Source organism: Puma concolor, chromosome C1, assembly GCF_028749965.1.
Source record: "Puma concolor isolate L17-30 chromosome C1, mPumCon1.1.hap2, whole genome shotgun sequence".
NCBI lineage: Eukaryota > Metazoa > Chordata > Mammalia > Carnivora > Felidae > Puma > Puma concolor.
The window spans coordinates 53,663,667-53,682,852 of record NC_141674.1 but is presented as its reverse complement, the minus strand read 5'-3'; the positions used below and the strand labels follow the sequence as shown (position 1 = coordinate 53,682,852).

The 19,186-nt window shown below is 46.8% G+C and overlaps 2 protein-coding genes across 8 annotated transcripts in view; one reads left to right on the top strand and one right to left on the bottom strand.

The window, feature by feature from the left end:
- Positions 1 to 15,695, top strand: part of JAK1 (Janus kinase 1) — a 241,822-nt gene extending 226,127 nt beyond the window's left edge. For all 4 annotated transcript variants that reach the window (XM_086717201.1, XM_086717198.1, XM_086717200.1 and 1 more), the window contains 13 exons: positions 957 to 1,100; positions 1,848 to 1,935; positions 2,350 to 2,477; positions 3,095 to 3,230; positions 5,107 to 5,258; positions 8,358 to 8,508; positions 8,633 to 8,727; positions 9,835 to 10,027; positions 10,477 to 10,601; positions 10,967 to 11,139; positions 12,858 to 12,975; positions 13,510 to 13,620; positions 14,434 to 15,695. In XM_086717201.1, the coding sequence (XP_086573327.1) occupies positions 957 to 1,100; positions 1,848 to 1,935; positions 2,350 to 2,477; positions 3,095 to 3,230; positions 5,107 to 5,258; positions 8,358 to 8,508; positions 8,633 to 8,727; positions 9,835 to 10,027; positions 10,477 to 10,601; positions 10,967 to 11,139; positions 12,858 to 12,975; positions 13,510 to 13,620; positions 14,434 to 14,541 (1,722 nt within the window). In that variant the 3' untranslated portion in view covers positions 14,542 to 15,695. The remainder of the gene's footprint in view (positions 1 to 956; positions 1,101 to 1,847; positions 1,936 to 2,349; positions 2,478 to 3,094; positions 3,231 to 5,106; positions 5,259 to 8,357; positions 8,509 to 8,632; positions 8,728 to 9,834; positions 10,028 to 10,476; positions 10,602 to 10,966; positions 11,140 to 12,857; positions 12,976 to 13,509; positions 13,621 to 14,433) is intronic.
- RAVER2 (ribonucleoprotein, PTB binding 2) overlaps positions 15,692 to 19,186 on the bottom strand; it is a 100,980-nt gene continuing 97,485 nt past the window's right edge. For all 4 annotated transcript variants that reach the window (XM_086717204.1, XM_086717203.1, XM_086717202.1 and 1 more), the window contains exon 12: positions 15,692 to 17,825. In XM_086717204.1, coding sequence (XP_086573330.1) covers positions 17,679 to 17,825 — 147 coding nt within the window. In that variant the 3' untranslated portion in view covers positions 15,692 to 17,678. The remainder of the gene's footprint in view (positions 17,826 to 19,186) is intronic.

The following is a 19,186-nucleotide window of genomic DNA, read 5'->3' as shown; positions in this document are numbered from 1 at the left end:
TAGCACGCATGTGCATATACAGACACACATACTGGGTAGATAGCTGAAAAACGAACAAGTGCCTGGTCTAGAGGGCAATCAAACAGAACATATCAGCCAGCAGATCGTTTCTGCCATGATGTGCCAGACTCTGTACCTGGAGCCTTTATACCTGCCTCTTCACTTGATTCTAACACAGCCCTGGGAGGCAGGTACGATTGTTATCCCTGTTCACAGAAAGGGGTTAGTTAAGGAAAGAATGTCTCAAGTTAAATGGCCAGTGAGCAGTAGCATGATCACTAATAAGCCCCTTTTCTTTGTACCCTAGCCTGTAGTAGAGGAGCCCCCGTGGGGTCTTCTCTGAGTCCACTTTGGAGGTGAGGGTGGGGCTGCTGTCACTGGAGACTATTGGTGGCGCTACTAGAAGTTTTATGATTGGTCAGGATTATGTTTTATTTATTTATTTATTTATTTATAATTTTTTTTTCAACGTTTTTTTATTTATTTTTGGGACAGAGAGAGACAGAGCATGAACAGGGGAGGGGCAGAGACAGAGGGAGACACAGAATCGGAAGCAGGCTCCAGGCTCTGAGCCATCAGCCCAGAGCCTGATGCGGGGCTCGAATTCACGGACCGTGAGATCGTGACCTGGCTGAAGTCGGACGCTTAACCGACTGCGCCACCCAGGCGCCCCAAGGATTATGTTTTAGCCACAGGTTGTTTCCTGGAAGTAGAAGGGAAGGAACCGTTTGGGACTGTAACTGTCTCCTGGGGCCCAGGAAGTGCCACATCTGTGTTTGGTTAAATAGCTTTGTATTTCTTTTGGAGGCCTGATGGGGACAAGACATGGGGAGACTGTGATCTTTGGAGGCTCTTTTGCCTTTGCCCCACCCCTGCTGGTATTCTGTGTTCCCATTAAGTCCTCAGTGCAGCCCCAGAGAGGGGTCATCACCCCAACCTCCTGCTTCCTTCTTCAGGGCGAGCACCTTGGGAGAGGCACGCGGACGCATATCTACTCTGGAACCCTTCTGGATTACAAAGATGACGAAGGAACTTCCGAAGAAAAGAGAATAAAAGTGATCCTCAAAGTCTTAGACCCCAGCCACAGGGACATTTCTCTGGTAAGTGTCTCCTTCATAATCCCGTCCCCTCTTCTCCCCCAGTTCTGGAGCCAGTGGAGCACAGTGAGCTTGGAAGAACCTTTGTCTTTAGTTTGGTCTTGTGGTTTCCAGACTCCTCATCTAGTCTGGATGCCTTTCTTCGAGTACAATCTGAGATAAAGCCGACGTGGAAAATAAGTGAAGGAGGATTGAAGATGAAGTGGGTTGAGCAGCCTGTCCCTTCCTGGCCCTCCCACTGTCCTCCTGTTTCCTATCTAGAGATCCTTGTAGTGGAGCCCAGGACTCTACGTAGTCCCTGGTGTATCACTTCACAGTCTACAGAATTAAAGCCCAGACGAGTAAAAGGACTTACCCAAGATCCCACAAACTGTTAGAGTGATAAAGCCAAGTCTTGACTGAGATCTGCCTGGTTTTTTTGTTTATTCTAACACAGTGCCAAACATTGTTATTTCTCCAAGTTTAATGGAGAGAAAGTGGTGGATGTGCGTATCTAATGGGGAAATTGTCAGCTAGCCTCTCCTTCCAGCCTGGCTCTGTATCCTATTTATTAGGTTGTCTAAATATATCCCGTATCCCAGCCGGCTTAGCAATGCCTCTGGACAGGCAAGGCCAGGGGAGCAGTTTCAGGGCCTGGGATGACAGTGATGAGTTTTCCTGGGACCCGTTGACTTTCCTCTCAGCAGAGCCCCTTTGGCATCAGAGCAGTGGAGTCTGACCCTTAGCATTCCTTGTCCTCTTCTCCCACAGGCCTTCTTTGAGGCAGCCAGCATGATGAGGCAGGTCTCCCACAAACACATCGTGTACCTCTATGGCGTCTGTGTCCGAGATGTGGAAAGTAAGTGTATTCGCTGTGGAAGGGGAGGTTGCCCTGGCTGGGAGCGTTGGCACTGTGGGGATGACTCGGGGCTGATGCCACCTTTACCTTGCCTGGGCTTCTTGCCTCTTGCAGCAGTTCTTGTGCTTAATAGTGGATGTGGAATTAAGCCCCATTTGTTTTTTTCACTCATTTCTTGAACGTTTACTGTTGCCAGCCCTGACTGCACACTGTGCTGGACCCGGGAGGGTGGGGTGAGCACGCTGAGAGAGAAGAAGGCGTCTGGGCGGGGGCAGAGGTGTAAGCGCTCATTCTGCTGTTTGCACCTCACAAGGATGGTTGTGTCCTCCCAAGCCGAGGACCAGTCAGTAAAGTGGGCTCCCCTCGGGGTGAGGGAAGATACTGTCCCTACTGTGGCTACTTTTGTGCCTGTAGATATCATGGTGGAGGAGTTTGTGGAGGGGGGGCCCCTGGATCTCTTCATGCACCGGAAAAGTGATGTCCTCACCACACCGTGGAAGTTTAAAGTTGCCAAACAACTGGCTAGTGCCTTGAGTTACTTGGTAAGTATGTTCTGGAGTCTGTGGTGGCCCCCATCAGGAACCAGAATGCCGGAGTGGGTGGTGGCAGGAAGGGACTCTGGTGAGGTGGGCTGGAGGGGCCTGGTCTCTGTGGTTAAACACAGGTGTGCCTGGTGCTTAGTGGCCTCGACCTTGGTCATTTGGGGCTGTTCGTGTGCTTGTGTACGAATCCTGTTTTGATGGAAATTGTATCATGTCAGAGGACTGACTTCTGTACTGCACTGTAGGTAAGAGTAGAAATAGTGCGATTCTTGTCACACGAATGAGTGAAACTGCCAGCGTCAGTAGTGCTTACCGTGGGTCAGCCGTTCAGGGGTCCTACACGTTCTCCTTGGTGTCATTCTCACAGAAGCCCTATGAGGCCCACTCTGCCATTATCCCCGTTTTACTGGTGAGGGGACCAGGGCGCAGGGCCATGGTGTAATACACCCAAGTCACACAGATGACTGGGGAGAGAGCTAGGCTGCCCGGGCATGGCTGTCGCTGGGGAATATGGAGAGATGATGTGAGGAGCCAGGCTTGGAAACGGAGTGAAGGAAGGAGGGAAGACGGGCAGCCCCATGGGCAACTTGACTGAGTTCACCCTTCTCACTCTGCAGGAGGATAAAGACCTGGTCCACGGAAATGTGTGCACTAAAAACCTCCTCTTGGCCCGTGAGGGCATCGACAGTGAGTTCGGCCCGTTCATCAAGCTCAGTGACCCCGGCATCCCCATCACCGTGCTGTCCAGGCAAGGTGGGTCTCCCCTTTCCTCCCACCCCAGTTCCCATCTGTGCCCTTCACCCTTCCACCCTCCCTGTCCCTACCTGAATTAAGGTCAGGCCAGCAGGGAGAAGGGGGCTAGGGCTCTGGTGTGTTTCCTTTTAAGAAGGACACTTTAGCAGACAGGCATCTGGTGCTGCTGCTGTGCCCTGGGGGCCGAGGGAGATGTGGAGGGTAGGGAGGGCCAGTCCCTGCCCTCTGGGAGCTGTGTGGTAGGAGAAACTCACCCAAGGCACGTGTGGTCCTGACGATAAAAGAGCTGTGTTCGAGGTGCTGGGGTAGCACAGAGGGAGGCTGCTGGGCCCAGGGATGGTCACAGAGGTGTCGAGAGGAGCCGGGTCTCCTGGCCCTCCACTGTAGTTGGTGAGCTGTTGGGGGAGGCCCCCAAGTGATAGCTGTGCTCTTGTGGCCTTTGAATGAGGTCATCGTGAACTATAGGGCTGTGAAGGAAAAGACAGGCCCAGGAGCCAAGACACTGCAACCAGCACTGCCCAAGTAGTACTCTGCCTCTTAGCCTTCGAGGCCGTGTGTGGGATCTCATCGTGGCCCTGGCCTGTGACGGCCAGCCACCAAGCACAGTGCTGGGCTCTTAGAGTTTTGTTCAGTAGGTCAAAGAATGGGCTAAGTTTGGAAGGGAACCAGGATGAAAACAGGCCTTACAAATACAACTGAAATCATTCACTCCTTAGCAGGGAAATGGGAAGCATTCTTTAGTGCCTATGTAGTGCCCCTCACCCGCCCATCTCTCACCAGTCAGCAAAGATTCAGCCCTGAATCTGTCCCGGGACCTGTCCTCAGAAAGCACCTGGGGCGCAGACACTGGTGACTCCAGAACTAGTAGAGGAGCCTGGGTATCCCCAAGAGGTGCCGGTAAAATGCTATGGGCATTCAGAGACAGCGATATCACCTAGCTGGGGACAGGTGATTCAGGGAGGCAGTGGGATTTCATCTGGGCCTTGTGGATCAGTGAGGTGGGCCTGACTGTGACTGCCTCTGTTTCCAGCAGGAGCCAGGAGGGTGTTGCTGGAGGCCACAGTGCTTGTTGAGGGACACAGCAGGGGTGTCTACTCAGATCACTAGCCTTGGCAGGAAGCCAGAACAGGGCTGCAGAAGTAGCCAGGTGCAAGAGATGTATGACAGCCTCACCTCAGGCTTTCATTCCCTTGTTCTTTCCCACACGAAGCAAACACACAATTGCAGGGTGATTGTGCAGAATGCATGAGTGAGGTGAGCCCATGCCTGCTCTGCATGTATGGGCCTCTTGTCTTTCCCTGCCTTTTCTTCTTTTTTTTTTAATGTTTATTTATTTATTTTGAGAAAGAGAGCACACACACAGGCTAGTGGGGAAGGGGCAGACAGAGAGGAAGAGAGAGAATCCCAAGCAGGCTTTGCCTGTCAGTGCAGAGTCTGATGTGGGCCTTGATCTCACAAACTGTGACCTGAGCCGAAATCAGGAGTGGGATGCTTAACCGACTGAGCCACCTAGGTGCCCCTCTGCCTTTTCTTTCTTAAGCCTTTGTTCTCCTTCCCCGGGGTGTTGGCCTTCCCCAGGGTGCTTTGCTGTCATCTGAGGCCAGAGCTTCGGAAGCCTGGCCCTATGTGACCCTCCTGGGGGCTTGTGATAAATGGATACATCTGCTGGCCCTAAGACTGCTGCATGGTGGAGCACGTGCCCGGGCGGAGAGGCCTGGAAAGTGGCACCCTTCACAAACTCCCCCCGGGCCCATGTTTGGAAAGCACTGCTTAAAATAGTTTCTTCGTTAGCTCACAGTTTCTGCTGCAATGACAGTGATTTACAACCCTGGCATTTCCAGAAACTGATCTGGAAATCTCTCTGGTCTTTTTCCAGAGTGCATAGAACGAATCCCGTGGATTGCTCCCGAGTGTGTTGAAGACTCCAAGAACCTGAGTGTGGCCGCTGACAAATGGAGCTTTGGAACCACGCTCTGGGAAATCTGCTACAATGGCGAGATCCCTCTGAAAGACAAGACACTGATTGAGGTGAGCAGTTGCTTTCCGGGGTGAGAGCTGAGTGAGGACTCCTTGAGCCCTCGTGAACGTCTCAGCAGTTGTCAGGGAGCCTCATGTTGTGGGAAGAGATGGAGGCGGCTTTGACTGTCCTCCACAGGCTTCCTGGCTGTGTGACCTCGAAAGTGTCACTTAACTTCCCTGTCAGTTTCATCATCTGTAAAATGGGGATAAATACTACCTATTTTGCAGGGCTGTTGTGAAGATTAAGTAAATAATGAAATAACGCATGCACAATGCCAGGCACACGATATGTGCTCAGTAGTACATTATGGTAGTGTTTATCTCAGATTTGAAGTACCTGTTAGCAACATTAACACAGATACTTGTTGAGTTTCTACTGCGAGGCATTGTTCGAAGTAAAAGCTGGAGGCTCACTATAAAATAGACACAGGCCTTGGCTTTCCTTGAGGACCTTAGGGTGTGGTTAGGAGAGTTCGCCTATAATAGCAAGAACGAGGATTCTTCACATAATATGTGAAACCAGCGGCCTAAGAATCCTGCAACTTAGATACAGCAGTGCCATCACCTTCATTTCACAGTTCAGGTAATGGAGACGCAGGGAGCCTCAGCACATGCCTGGGTCCTTCAGCTACAGTGCAAAACCAGAAAGGTCTGACCCACTCTTAAATTTACTGGTAGAAAGTGTGAAGACTGTAACTCTAAAGGGATAAAGTAGTAAAATGACAATCAAGGACCACTGATCCTGACTTAGTGGTTCAATTATTGGAATGTGTCTCGTGTATTTATGGGGGCAGCAGCATCACTTTGAGCTGGGAGGGATTGATCAAAATCCAGGGGAAGGTGGCATTTCAGTTGTCCGTGGGAAGCAATGAGTGGTTTCGTTTGCCTCAAGCATGGAGAGGAATGACAGGTGGTAAGGTGGGAAAGGTTATTTGGGTCAGATAGTTGGAAGCCCTAAATTCCAGGCTACAGAATTGTACTTAGGGGTGATGTGGGACACTGATGAGTTTGCGTGGAGAAGTGAGGTGCTTAGAGGTCAGCATGGGGACGGGTCTTCTAGACACCGTGGTTGGGATGGACAGGCTAAGGAGTGACCGCACGCTCTGAGGCTCTCAGTGGTGAGGACAGAGACAGGAAGTGGCGATGGAAATCCAGCGTGGAGGGTGCACCTGTAGGAGATCCTGAAGAGGTAGAATGTTTAACCAGTTAACTTTGGCCAGGTAAACATAGTACAGGGCTTGGGAAAGCGGAGTTAAGTCAAAACCAGCAGGGAAGCCCTCAGATCTATAACTCTGCTATTTGGGATTTTCATTCTAGGGTTTTTGGAGAAAAGTCAGTATCTATTCAGCACCTGCTGTGTACTCAGGGCTAAGCAGCATGCAGGAATGGTGTAAGGAAGGGCCTGTACCTTTGATAAAAGAGGGCTCCTTCTCTCCTCCCAAGTACCCTTGATGGGTTTGGATGGCCTTTCCACCTGGCTGCACCAGAGCGGGGAAGTGAGCGTGACACTGAGAGGCGAGAGCAGCTCCCAGCTCAGTTCCAGCTCCTCCTCTTCCTCATCCTCTGAGGTCTCCCCACTTCCACCAAGGATCCCCAGGGACAGAGGAGAAACCAGTACTCATGAGATTCACTAGAAACTGGAGGGTAGGGGTGCCAGGGTGGCTCAGTCGATTAAGTGTCCGACTTCGGCTCAGGGCATGATCTCTTAGTTTGTGGGTTCAAGCCCTGCATTGGGCTCTGTGCTGACAGCTCAGAGCCTGGAGCCCGCTTTGGATTCTCTCCCTCTCTCAGCCTGTCTCCCACTTGTGCTCTCTCTGTGTCTCTCAAAAATAAATAAACATTTTCTTTTTTTTAACTGGAGGGTCATGGTTTCACTTAATTTTTATTTTTATTTTTTTATTTATTTTTATTTTTTTCTGAAATTTTTTTAATGTTTATTTCTGAGACAGAGACAGAGCATGAGCAGGGGAGGGGCAGAGAGAGAGGGAGACACAGAATCTGAAATAGGCTCCAGGCTCTGAGCTGTCTGCACAGAGCCCGACGCGGGGCTCGAACTCACGGACCGCAAGATCATGACCTGAGCTGAAGTCGGACGCTTAACCGACTGAGCCACCCAGGTGCCCCTTAATTTTTAAAAGTAGTATCAATTATTTGTTTTAGAATTTTGAAGTAATAAACAGTTGAAAATTGGAAAATATAGAAAACTATGAAAAAGAAAAAACAGCAGTCATCATATTCCAGTCGCTCCTCACCACTAGTTAGCCCTTTGGTATTTTGTCTTTCAGTCTGTTTTTGTCTGTCTTGTTTAAACACAACTGAGACCATGCTAGATATAGTTATACAGGCTCTACTTCTTAATATTGGGAGTACTTTCCTGCATAAATATGTCTTACAATTTTACAAATTTAATGTAAGAGTTGTTTCATTAAACTCAAATTTACTTAACTAATTTTATATTTGGCATTTAGGTTGTTTTTAAATTTGTAATGTGCTGGGGCGCCTGGGTGGCGCAGTCGGTTAAGCGTCCGACTTCAGCCAGGTCACGATCTCGCAGTCCGTGAGTTCGAGCCCCGCGTCAGGCTCTGGGCTGATGGCTCAGAGCCTGGAGCCTGTTTCTGATTCTGTGTCTCCCTCTCTCTCTGCCCCTCCCCCCTTCATGCTCTGTCTCTCTCTGTCCCAAAAATAAATAAACGTTGAAAAAAAAAAACAATTTAAAAAATAAATAAATAAATTTGTAATGTGCTAATTCTGCAGGGAGTATCTTTGAACATAAATCTTTGTTTATATCTGACTTCTGAGTCATTTTATAGTTGGAATTAATGAGTCAAAGGATTTGAAGAGTCTGCCAAGTTGTATTCCAGGAAGGCTGCGTGACTGCACTAGAATGCAACAGGTTCAGGCCTGGGTCTACCGCCCATCTGACTTGAATTTGGATTTTAGTATGGGGACTAACATTTCCCCAGGCCGGAATAAGGCAATAGTAACACAGGTTTGTGAAACCTGCCTTTATGCAGAGCTATCGGGGAAATAAATTAGGGATGGTAACTGGTGCTGAAGGGTTAGTGAGTGGTACCTTTGGTTTCTCCCATGTGGTTTTCTTCTTTACAGAAAGAGCGATTCTATGAAAGCCGGTGCCGGCCAGTGACACCATCTTGTAAGGAGCTGGCTGACCTCATGACCCGCTGCATGAACTATGACCCCAACCAGAGACCCTTCTTCCGAGCCATCATGAGAGACATCAATAAACTGGAGGAGCAGAGTAAGACCCTGTCGTGCAGTGTTTGCATGAGACCAGCCAGTTCCCCGGGGAAGCAGCAGAGTAACTAGGAGCCTGTGGACGGCAGTCACTCCTTCTTAACATGGTTTCTTTCCTCCTCTCCTAGATCCAGACATTGTTTCGGAACGAAAGCCGGCAACCGAAGTGGATCCCACACATTTTGAAAAGCGGTTCTTGAAGAGAATCCGTGACTTGGGAGAGGCAAGTTAGGCTGGAGTCCCCTGCTGACCGTCTGACCTCTTCTGCGTCTAAAACCATTCTCCATTCTCTCTGTTTCTGGGCCAAGATTTATGAAGAGAAGGCATCTCACTGGGTTTTCCCTGGGCCACTGGAATTACAGGGGAGTCTCCGCTTGGCACACAGCAGCAGTGTGCATATACCTGCCTGCCCAGGTGGCTGGATATGCACACAGGATGTTGGTCTGCTCCCTCCAGACTCGATTTTTCTCCAAGGGGTGGAAGAGAATGGAAAGAGAGAGATACGGGGGAATAGGTATAGATGTGGTAGAAACAGAAAAGTCCCTATCTTGGACTTTGCTGTGTGGCTGCTTAAATAAGGGATATTTACTACACAGAAGGCCACATAGAATGTCAGTTTTCCCTTGGACCTCGAATGGGAGTTTCCTAACGGTTAAGGTGACCAGAAAAGCTACTGGGATTTGTGTCTAAATACAGATTTTCAATAGTTGAGTTAAGCGAACACAGACTGTGTCCTGTGTGGAGTGTCTTCTGTGTGCCCGGGCCGTGTGCTGGACACATAACAGTGTCCTTAGTGCCTCACAACACCCTGAGGGTCTGTGCACATCAAGTGCCTCTGGAGCCAGCTCAGAAGATTAGGTCACTGGGCCTTCCCTGTCCAGTGGCTCAGGAGAAGTCTGACCCCACGTCTCCTGAACACCCATCGCGCAGTGCCCTTTTCAGCCACGTCGTGGCGCCTGCCCCGCTGCCTGGGCCCGTGGCTGTCAGAGAATGCCATAGTCATCCTGCAGGTCCAGAAATAACCTTCCTTGTGGGCTGTGTTTTCACGGAAACTGGGATCGATGTGTTGGTTCAATAGTCCCCTGATACTTCCTTGTCTTAGCTCAGTAATAGAGGGGATGGCATGTGGGACCAAGAGAGGAGGGGCTGTGGTGGGTGGGGAAGGGTGGGGGGGGGGAAACAGTTCGCTGCCTGTAACAGTTCGTCGGACTGTGCTGTGTACCCCTGGCCTTCGTGGGAACAGCACGAGGAGCAAGCGTCATCTTCTGAATGTTCCTGCTGGCCCGGGGTGGGGGCTTTTCTCATCAGGCACATGCATCTTTCCTTCCAGGGCCACTTTGGGAAGGTTGAGCTCTGCAGATACGACCCTGAGGGTGACAATACCGGGGAGCAGGTGGCTGTCAAATCCCTGAAGCCTGAGAGTGGAGGTAACCACATAGCTGATCTGAAGAAGGAAATTGAAATCTTAAGGAACCTCTATCATGAGAACATTGTGAAGTACAAAGGCATCTGTACAGAAGACGGTATGTTGTGCAAAGTGGGGTTGGTGTGAAAACTAAGGGAGCTTCTGGGGTTATACGGCCAGTGCCACCAATCAAGGTGGCAAGTGGTATTTACTAATATCTTTTTTTATAAGCCAATATAACACCCACATATTATACTCTAAAACTGGTAATGAAATGATGTGGCTCATAAGTTTTTAAAATCAGTCATCTGTGGTGGTTCGCAGAGCACTGTTAGCTCAGGGGGTGCTGATGACTGGGTTCTGTACACACGTGTCACTATCTCTGTTCACTGCTGAGGATCCTGAGGTTCAGGGGCTTAAAGAGGTTAAGTAGCTTGCCTGGGATTCGGGGTGGGGAGTGACACTGAAATCAGTTCGGGGCCTGTGTCTCCTGATCCTGCACCCTCTACTCCCCCACAGTTCCTTCATCTGGCAGCCTTGTCCTGATGGGTGTTCTTTTCTTGACAGGAGGAAATGGTATTAAGCTCATCATGGAGTTTCTACCTTCAGGAAGCCTTAAGGAATATCTTCCAAAGAATAAGAACAAAATTAACCTCAAACAACAGTTAAAATATGCTGTTCAGATTTGTAAGGTAAAAAAAAAAAAGCATGTTAAAGATTAAAAAATCAGGCACTCTGTCCTGGGTAATTGGTTTGTAATTAGACTGCAGGGGGAAGCTTTCCAGTAATTGTACCTGAGTTCATATTGCTCTGCATGATTTGGATGAAAATTAGCCAGTACTGACAAAATGAGCTGAGTTGTTAATATGGGTGATTTAATATGTATTTCTTTGAATTGGGTTGGTTTTACTTGCATTAAAGTAAAAACAACAACAACAGAAATGCATGACAGGTGAATGAAACGGCATTTGTGCTTTCCTGAGATGCAGTGATGGATACAAAACACGGCCTGAACTGACCATTAGCAAATGACTCTACATTGACTTCTCTCCCTCAGGGGATGGACTACTTGGGGTCTCGGCAGTACGTTCACCGGGACTTAGCAGCAAGAAATGTCCTCGTTGAGAGTGAGCACCAAGTGAAAATTGGAGACTTCGGTTTAACCAAAGCCATTGAAACCGACAAAGAGTACTACACAGTCAAGGATGATCGGGACAGCCCTGTGTTTTGGTAACTGAATCTAATGTTATGTTAATGTCTTTTATTCCTCCTGCCTAAGTCAAGGTTAGAAAGAACTTAGAACATTTGGGATTGATTGAGCTTTGCCTTCAAGAAACCTCTTTTAGACTGTTTCCCTAAAAGCAACCCGCACAGAAATGCCTGAGGTTTATACGATACCATCTTCCAAGGAGTGGAGGACATGAGCCACCCAGTCAGCATCTCCAGCTTCCCAGGAGAGAGCATTCACTGACACAGTCCTTGCCCCCGTCAGTCGTTGCAGGGGTCACATGCTCACACAGAATGGGAAGGAGGTGATGAAGTAGGCTCTGACCAGTGCAGGGAGGCCCCAGACAGAGTAGAGCACAGCACGCCCAGTACACAACTTGGCTGTCTGCTTACAGATCACCGGGGTATCTTGGTCAGGAGGCTGCAGCCTGACTGACCCCTTGCAGCCTGGAGCACCATCCAGGGGAGAGGCTGTTTAAGCCCCTACTCCATGGCTCCTACAGAACAGAGCGGTTCCTCTGAGGTGCATCCTGCATAGACACAAACCTAGATCTCTCCCACCTGTGGAGCCTAAGCCTTATTCAGAATTCATCAGTGTGTATCAGGGTCCTGCTTTGTGTTGGGTACTAGAGATATGTGGTGAACAAGCAGACTGAGTTGAGAATTTAATGGATGGGACAGCCAATATCATAGTATCATTAGCATAGAAGGGTTCAGGCTTGGTTTTCTGGAAGTCTTGTAAACGTAAGATTTTAAAAAGATCCATGGGGGTTAGAAGGATGGTTAGAAGGCGGCATGTGTGACTAGCAAGAATGAGATGAGAGCAGTGACTGTCCCAGGACCTGAATCAGCTCGGTGTGGCTGGATCACGAAGTGGGAGATCTCAAGGACTTGCTAAGGCAGAGCACTGGAAGCCGAGTCACAGAGCTAGCACTCCCTCTACCCCAAGAGTTTTGGGATACCATGAGAGGGTTTAAGAATGGCAGCTTTTGTTTAAAAAAAAAAAAAATCACTGTGGGGGCACCGGGGTGGCTCAGTCGGTTAAGCGTCTGATTCTTGACTTAGGCTCAGGTCATGATCTCACAGTTGTGAGATCGAGCCGTGTCTGGCTCTGCACTGAGTATGGAGCCTGCTCAGGATTCTGTGTCTCTCTGCTCCTCCCCGGCAGGGGGGGTAGGGGTGGGGGTGGAGAATCTAAAAAGATCACTGTGGATGGGAGGGGAACAAGACTAGAGCCAGGGAGTCTGATGCAGCCAGAACTCATGAGGGTGTGAACTGGGACAGTGACATTGGGGCTTAAGAGGAGTAGGTTTGAAAACTATTTAGAAAACTAGATATGGGCGGGGGGGCTCCATTTCTGTCTTGGGCAGTTGGGTATCATCTACTGGAACGGTTGACCTTGGAAGAGGGCTGGGCAGCGAGGTCATTGCTAATTTTGAACTTGAAAGAAAACCTGGGGCCTTCTGTCCTCTGCCACCTCCTCCTCGTGGACAACACGTGCTCCGTGAAATGAGCGCAAACTAATATTTTAAAGTAACTCTGTGCTACAGAGAGCCTGTAACAGTATTGTTGGACATGTCAGGTGTGTACTTCAGCATATGTGTGGTTAATGTATTAAACACCAAGAAAAACCAAAGAGGTGATTTTTCAGAATTACTCTATAATGTTTATTGAAATATCCTTCCCCGAAAAATGAAGTTTCATGTTCTGCATTCTTTCAGGTATGCTCCAGAATGTTTAATTCAGTGTAAATTTTATATCGCCTCTGACGTCTGGTCGTTTGGAGTGACTCTGCATGAGCTGCTCACTTACTGTGACTCCGATTCTAGCCCCATGGCAGTAAGTCTTCCTGTCCCTTCATCTGAACCTCACAGCCAGTTAAAATGTGTAAATTTTGTTCTTGCATAGACTCTAGTCAGTGTGTTATAATGGAAAGTGTCACTTTTCCATTTGACGTGGTTGCCACTTGACACTTATTTGTGGCTCTCTCAAGTCCTGTTTCACTACGAGCCGAAGTTCTAGAAAACGACACCAGTTTTCAAGGATCTTACCTGTGTGAGGAGTCCAGGGACAGTTTCCTGGGAAAATGGGGGAGCAGCGCGTAGGACCTTGGTTGAGCCTCATGTGTTTGGAAATGAGATCATTGTCACTGGGACAGGCCCTTCAACCAGGGGAGGGAATGGTTGGTAGAGTCTGAGAGCTAGATTATAGACTGACCATTGAGAGTGAATCAAGATTTTGAACTCTCATTTACAGTTGGTAAGGAGAAGAGTCTGTTTATTAATTTCCAGTTAATTCTAGGAATTTTACCTTAACCTGGTGTTACATAATAAATATGTGCTAAAATATTTTCTTTGGTTTTACTTTACATAGTTGTTCCTGAAAATGATAGGCCCAACGCATGGCCAGATGACAGTCACAAGACTTGTGAACACGTTAAAAGAAGGAAAACGTTTGCCCTGTCCACCTAACTGCCCAGATGAGGTATTTGTGGGCCATTTTACAGTACTAAACTCAATTTGTATTATGTTTTCAGGGCTTGAACTCCTTGAGCAAGGGTTTGGGGGTAGAGGTGGAGGAGTGGAAAGTAGTAGAAAAGTAGTTTCTAAAGTAATTTTCTAAAGCTGGATCTCAGATCAGACGTCTGAAAAATCATCTTTGGGGCAGATAACAGCTATGCTGAAAGTAAGGATTCCCTCCAGAAGTAGGCTCACCTCAGCGAGCACCCTAAGGGAGCATATTCTGGTGTAGCTGGATTGTGACAAGTATGGGTACAGTTAACCCCTTGACCTTCGTGGCATTGGGGGCGCTGACCTCCTACAGCTGAAAATCTGAATGTAACTTTAGTGTTGACTGGAAGCCTTCCTGATAACAAGTAGCACGGTTCTGCAAATGTTTTTTATAGCGCTGTATTATATTTAGTCGAACAGCTCCGGGGATAACTGGACCCGCACAGCTCAAATCCGTGTTGTTCACAGGGCAACTGTAACTGTCCTGGAGTCTGTAGCATTTGTGACACTTACTCGGTTTTCTGTATTCTCAAGTGAATTGAGCTTTTAAGACTTTCACTCGTACGTATTCTTCAGTGCATCTCAAAGGTCTAAGAACAACCAGTGAGGAAATGGGAGTCTATACTGAGATATAATGACGTGGATTTTTTGGAAGGTCAATTCATGAGCTTCTCAAATGTTAAGATCTAGGAAATGTGACAACTATAGTTCATAAATAATACTTTCAGTTAACAAGAGTAATGGAGTAATAAGGAAAGTCATCTACCTTTTTTTTTCCTTCTTACAGGTTTATCAACTCATGAGAAAGTGCTGGGAATTCCAACCAACTAATAGGACAACTTTTCAGAACCTAATTAAAGGATTTGAAGCACTTTTAGAAGCACTTTTAAAATAAGAAGCATGAATAGCCTTTAAACTCCTGTGTATCAAGTCCTCCTTCCCCTACCGATACCGAGCCATTTTAAAAAGAAATTTTAATGGAAAAAATTTGTATTTGGGCGTGTACAAGGCACACTGCGGTGCTCCTTATGTGTAAGTACTTCCCTCTTTAAATTTGGCACCAGTAACAAATGATGGCAACCACAACAACAGAAAGCACTTAAGCACTTCTCCTTTTGGAAAGAATACGTACCACCATTTTGTTTGGCTAGTTTACCATCACAGTTGCACAAGAGAAAACAAGAGGAGCTGACCCCAGCACTTGTTCCCAGCTGCCAGTTGATCTGAAACGCTTTTCCGGCAGATAAATTGAAGATAAAGATTGATGGACTTAGTACTCTAACCTGCCCTCGAATTTCAGTATCTATACAGTGATAGGCCAAGCATTCTTGAAATATTAGATACCAGTTAGTAGATCATTGTTTCTATACAAAGATGAGTGTATTCCTGTCACCAGTAGGACTTAAAGTTTGAGTTGTTTCTTCAGTGGCTTAGCTCCTGCCCCCTCGGGTGACCAAGTACTGATTTTTGAGAGAATGGCTTATACCCAGGGGGACGGCTGTGGAATAGATACTTTGCTGCATGTTCATTCTTGAGAACCAAGCCTGTGCCAGTGCTTTCCTAAACAGTGTATCTTTAATCAGAACTGACTCCAAGACCCTGGATACTGTCCTACATGCTTTTCAGAGATGCCCACATAGATCCTTTTAGAACTCAACCTCTTTGGGGTAAGCTGTTCCAGCACTGGTTTTGGATGCAACCAGTCAATGTTTTAGTACCTGTCTACGAGAGTTCAGGATCTACTAGACCGTTTCCAGTTTGCTTGGATGTAGCTGGGTAATCAAAAATGTCTCATCTGATTCAGTGTGAACCGTAAGACCTTTATGACCAAGAATGAAAAACTCTGTCAATGCTGTCTATCTGATGTCATTACTTTTCACCTTTTGAGCCTGAAAGAGTTCTGGATTGATGCAATGGCAACAATAAACTTGCCATTTAAATTTGTTCAGTAACCCTACATCACCAAGGTCTCTGTCTGTATCAAACCTGTGGCCATTCTATATGCACTTTTGTTTACTCTTTATACAAATAAATATACTAGAGACTTCACATGCATATGCCTTTTAATATTAAGATTTCACTTTCAAAGCATTCAGACAGTTTGTTTACATAGAAAAATAACAGTATAGACTTTGCAGGGGGTGGGGGAGTTTGGTAATGGTCCTCATTGCAAACACCTACCACTTGATTTATCTGTTATGTCCAATGATGACAGGGCACAGGCCAGTACAGATGGCAGATCCTCATGTGCTCTAATCCAGAATCTCTTTTCGTTCCTTCAACCTCTTTGTGCTTTCATTTTGCAGCTCTGATTTACGTTTACTGTGGGAGAGGTGTGACTAAGCACTGAAAATGCTTAATGCAGTGGGAGATGGGAAGGTGAAGTACAGAATGTGGAGAAACCATTATTCACCTGCTGAGTTAAAAACTGGTTACTTAGAGGCAGTTTACTTCTCAGACATTAGCTTTGTAGCTGTCATTTTCAAATAGAAGTTAATATGTGAAATGAATTAGACCGAGTAAATTTTTTTTTACAAGTCCTACAATATGTGTACCAATTTTAAACTTCATAATTAAAATAGGGTACCTTATAGTCAAAACTTGTCTCCCAACCGAATTACTATTTAATCTGATTTCAGAAAGACTAGGATCATTGAGACGCCTAAACTCCATATCCTCAATTACAGTCTCATAACAAGGAACAAACGTGGAAATTCCTAGACAGCAAAGGGTTTTTCAACACCAAAGTCTTCAGGAAATGGTGAAAGTTATATGCAATAAACACAATTCTTACAGAAGTAAATTGAATTAACTTTTCAGCCTAACACTACAAAAGGGTAAGAGACAAAGCAGAAAATGAGGTACAACTCGCTAACTCAAAATCGTTACACTCTTACTCCATAGTATTCCTTCAGAAAGAGCAGTACTGAGTGTGGAAACAGGGCATTTGAGGATCAAAATAGACCTTGTTGTAGCAGTTAGATCATTACTAGTTTATGCCATGAAATCAGATGCAGAAACTATATTGCTTGCTGCTAACAAGCCTGTTGCAAAAGTTAAAGGATTAGGGAATTCGTGCTATTAGATCAAGGGTTAGCACACTTTCCCCACAAAAGGTCCAGACAATATTTTAGGTTTTGCAGACCATATGATCTCTGTCACAGCTACTTAGCACTGCCACGAGAGCACAAAAGCAGCCATAGACAGTATGTAAATGAACAGATTTGTGTTCCAATAAAATTTTATATAGACACTGAACTTTGAATTTCAAGAATTCAAATCTTTTCTACTTCACTTAAAAATATAAACATCACTCTCAGCTTGCAGACGATATAAAAACAGGGATGACTGAACTTGACCCCAGGGTGTAGGCTGCCAACCCCTGAAATAACTTCACCAAAGCTACTTTTTTAAAAAATACCTTGTTTTTCACAAAAGATATAAATGGTACATAACATTAAAAGTAAAGCATCCGTAGTTGTGTATAACTTGGATATCACTATCACTCTGGGTTTTATACTGCAGGGCTGGCATGGGGGTAATTAGTTTGCATTACCACCACTGCATTTTTGTACTCGCAATCTTACAGTTCTAGGAAAAAGTCCTAAAAATCTATAAATGAGTTATTTCTAGGGAAAGTCAACTGAAATGCACACTGGCATATAAGAAACTCATTCTTCTAAGGCTCAGAAAACAAGACTGTTTCCCATTTATTGCTTCACACTTTTATATCTGGTGTCAAAATTATTCCCGGTCCTAGACAAGGAATACTGGAACATTGTTAAATTCTTCAATGGACTGTAAGTTAATACCACATTAAGATGCATCTAATTCTAATGGAAAATGTCCTCAATTGTCTTATTGCTACTTATTTTTTATTTGGCAATTCTGCTTGCTGCACTATACAGTTCCTTCTGGGAAATTAGAAACCCGTATTTAAAGGATATGGCTAGTCTGAATGTAGTTAAGGCAGCGATGAACAGCAGAGATACTGCAAAAAAACCTTAGGAGGCTCTAAGGAGAAAACTTAACTCAGTATACACGCTTCTTTTTTAAGTAGGTTTCCATGTAATATGCTCCTGTGCTCTGAGGATGCTGGCCAACAAATTCCACGGAAGCGCCTTCTGGGGCAGAGAGGAGAGATGATGAACCTCGTTTTTCATTTCTTAAAGAGGACACCTAGGAGAAAAAAGCACAATTGATGTAAATACCTAAATTAAAAATTGGTTTATTCCTTAAGGATGTTTGTAAGAAAGGCAATTCTTCTGATTTGGTGTAAAAACAAAATAGGATAAATAACAAAGCTATCAAAAAATTACACAAACTCCTTTAGGAAAACAAATTAGGATTTCTAATTCAAAATCACTTGAGGGACTGTTTGAAAAATAGGAACCAGCCTCTGAGTGTTCTCTCAACACTTTGGGGAAAGAAAAGCAACTGCCGTTGCCTCTGCTCCCCCCACCTGGCTAAAGCACACTGAATCAGAATGGCAGTGCTAGATGCCAGTATTCCTCTGAGAAAGGCGACTGGCTAAGAAACTGAACTGCATATCAGATTAGAGGATGGGTCTGTCTGGATATTTAAAAAGTGGTAACAAACTAGTAGGTTGAAAAGCACAATGGTTCCAGACCCCAGCGGAACAGAGGTGTGCACAGGGGATTCGGAACAGCTTCCAGGGCTTGGAGGGAGATGGCGCAACAGGAAGATCCCGGGCCCACCTCGTCCCACAGAGGCAACAACTACATCTATGCAACTGCCTCTGAGGACGGCCTGAAGACTGACACAACTGAGTCTCCACAGCTAATCGTACAGAGAAGGCTACGTTGCAAAGGGTAGGAGAAGCAGAAATGCAGTCTGGAACCAAAGCCCTGGCACAACTGCCCACAAACGGGAGGGACGTCATCAGCACAGAGGAGCAAGGGGATCAGCGCACACACCGAGCACCCTCAGGACCTGCACCGGGAAGGGGGGTTTCCATACGTCTGGCTTTCAAAATCAGCAAGGTTTAACTCCAGGAGAGATGGAAGGCTGTAAGAAACGGAGTCCCCACCCTTGAAGAGCTAGTAAGCTAAAAACGGCCCAAGATACAGCACAAACGACACCGTCTGAAAAGCACCTGGGCCTATACGTGGAGATTTACTAACTAGTTTTAGGATATGTGCCAGTGGGGCAGGCATCTGCAGGGGCTTTCTCTCGAAATCAAAGTGCTGACAGGTGCCATTTTTGTTGCCCCTCCTCAGCCTAGATAGCCAGAGGCTTTCAGGACTCGGTTTCTAGCACTCTTTACCCTGCTAGCACCACCTGCCCCCGGTGTCATTCCTCTGTGGACCTGCCCTGGACAGGGGAGGGAAGCAGACCCACCCAACCAGCACACCTGCAGCAGTCACGGCGGCTCACTACCTCGCAGATAGCCGAGCCGAGCGCCCACCCTGCCCACCAGCGAGCCCCCGGTCAGGCCCCCAAGCCAGCAGCACAGGAGGCAGACCCTGCCCATCGGCACACCCATGGTAGCTGCAACCAGGCCTCACTGGGAACGAGCC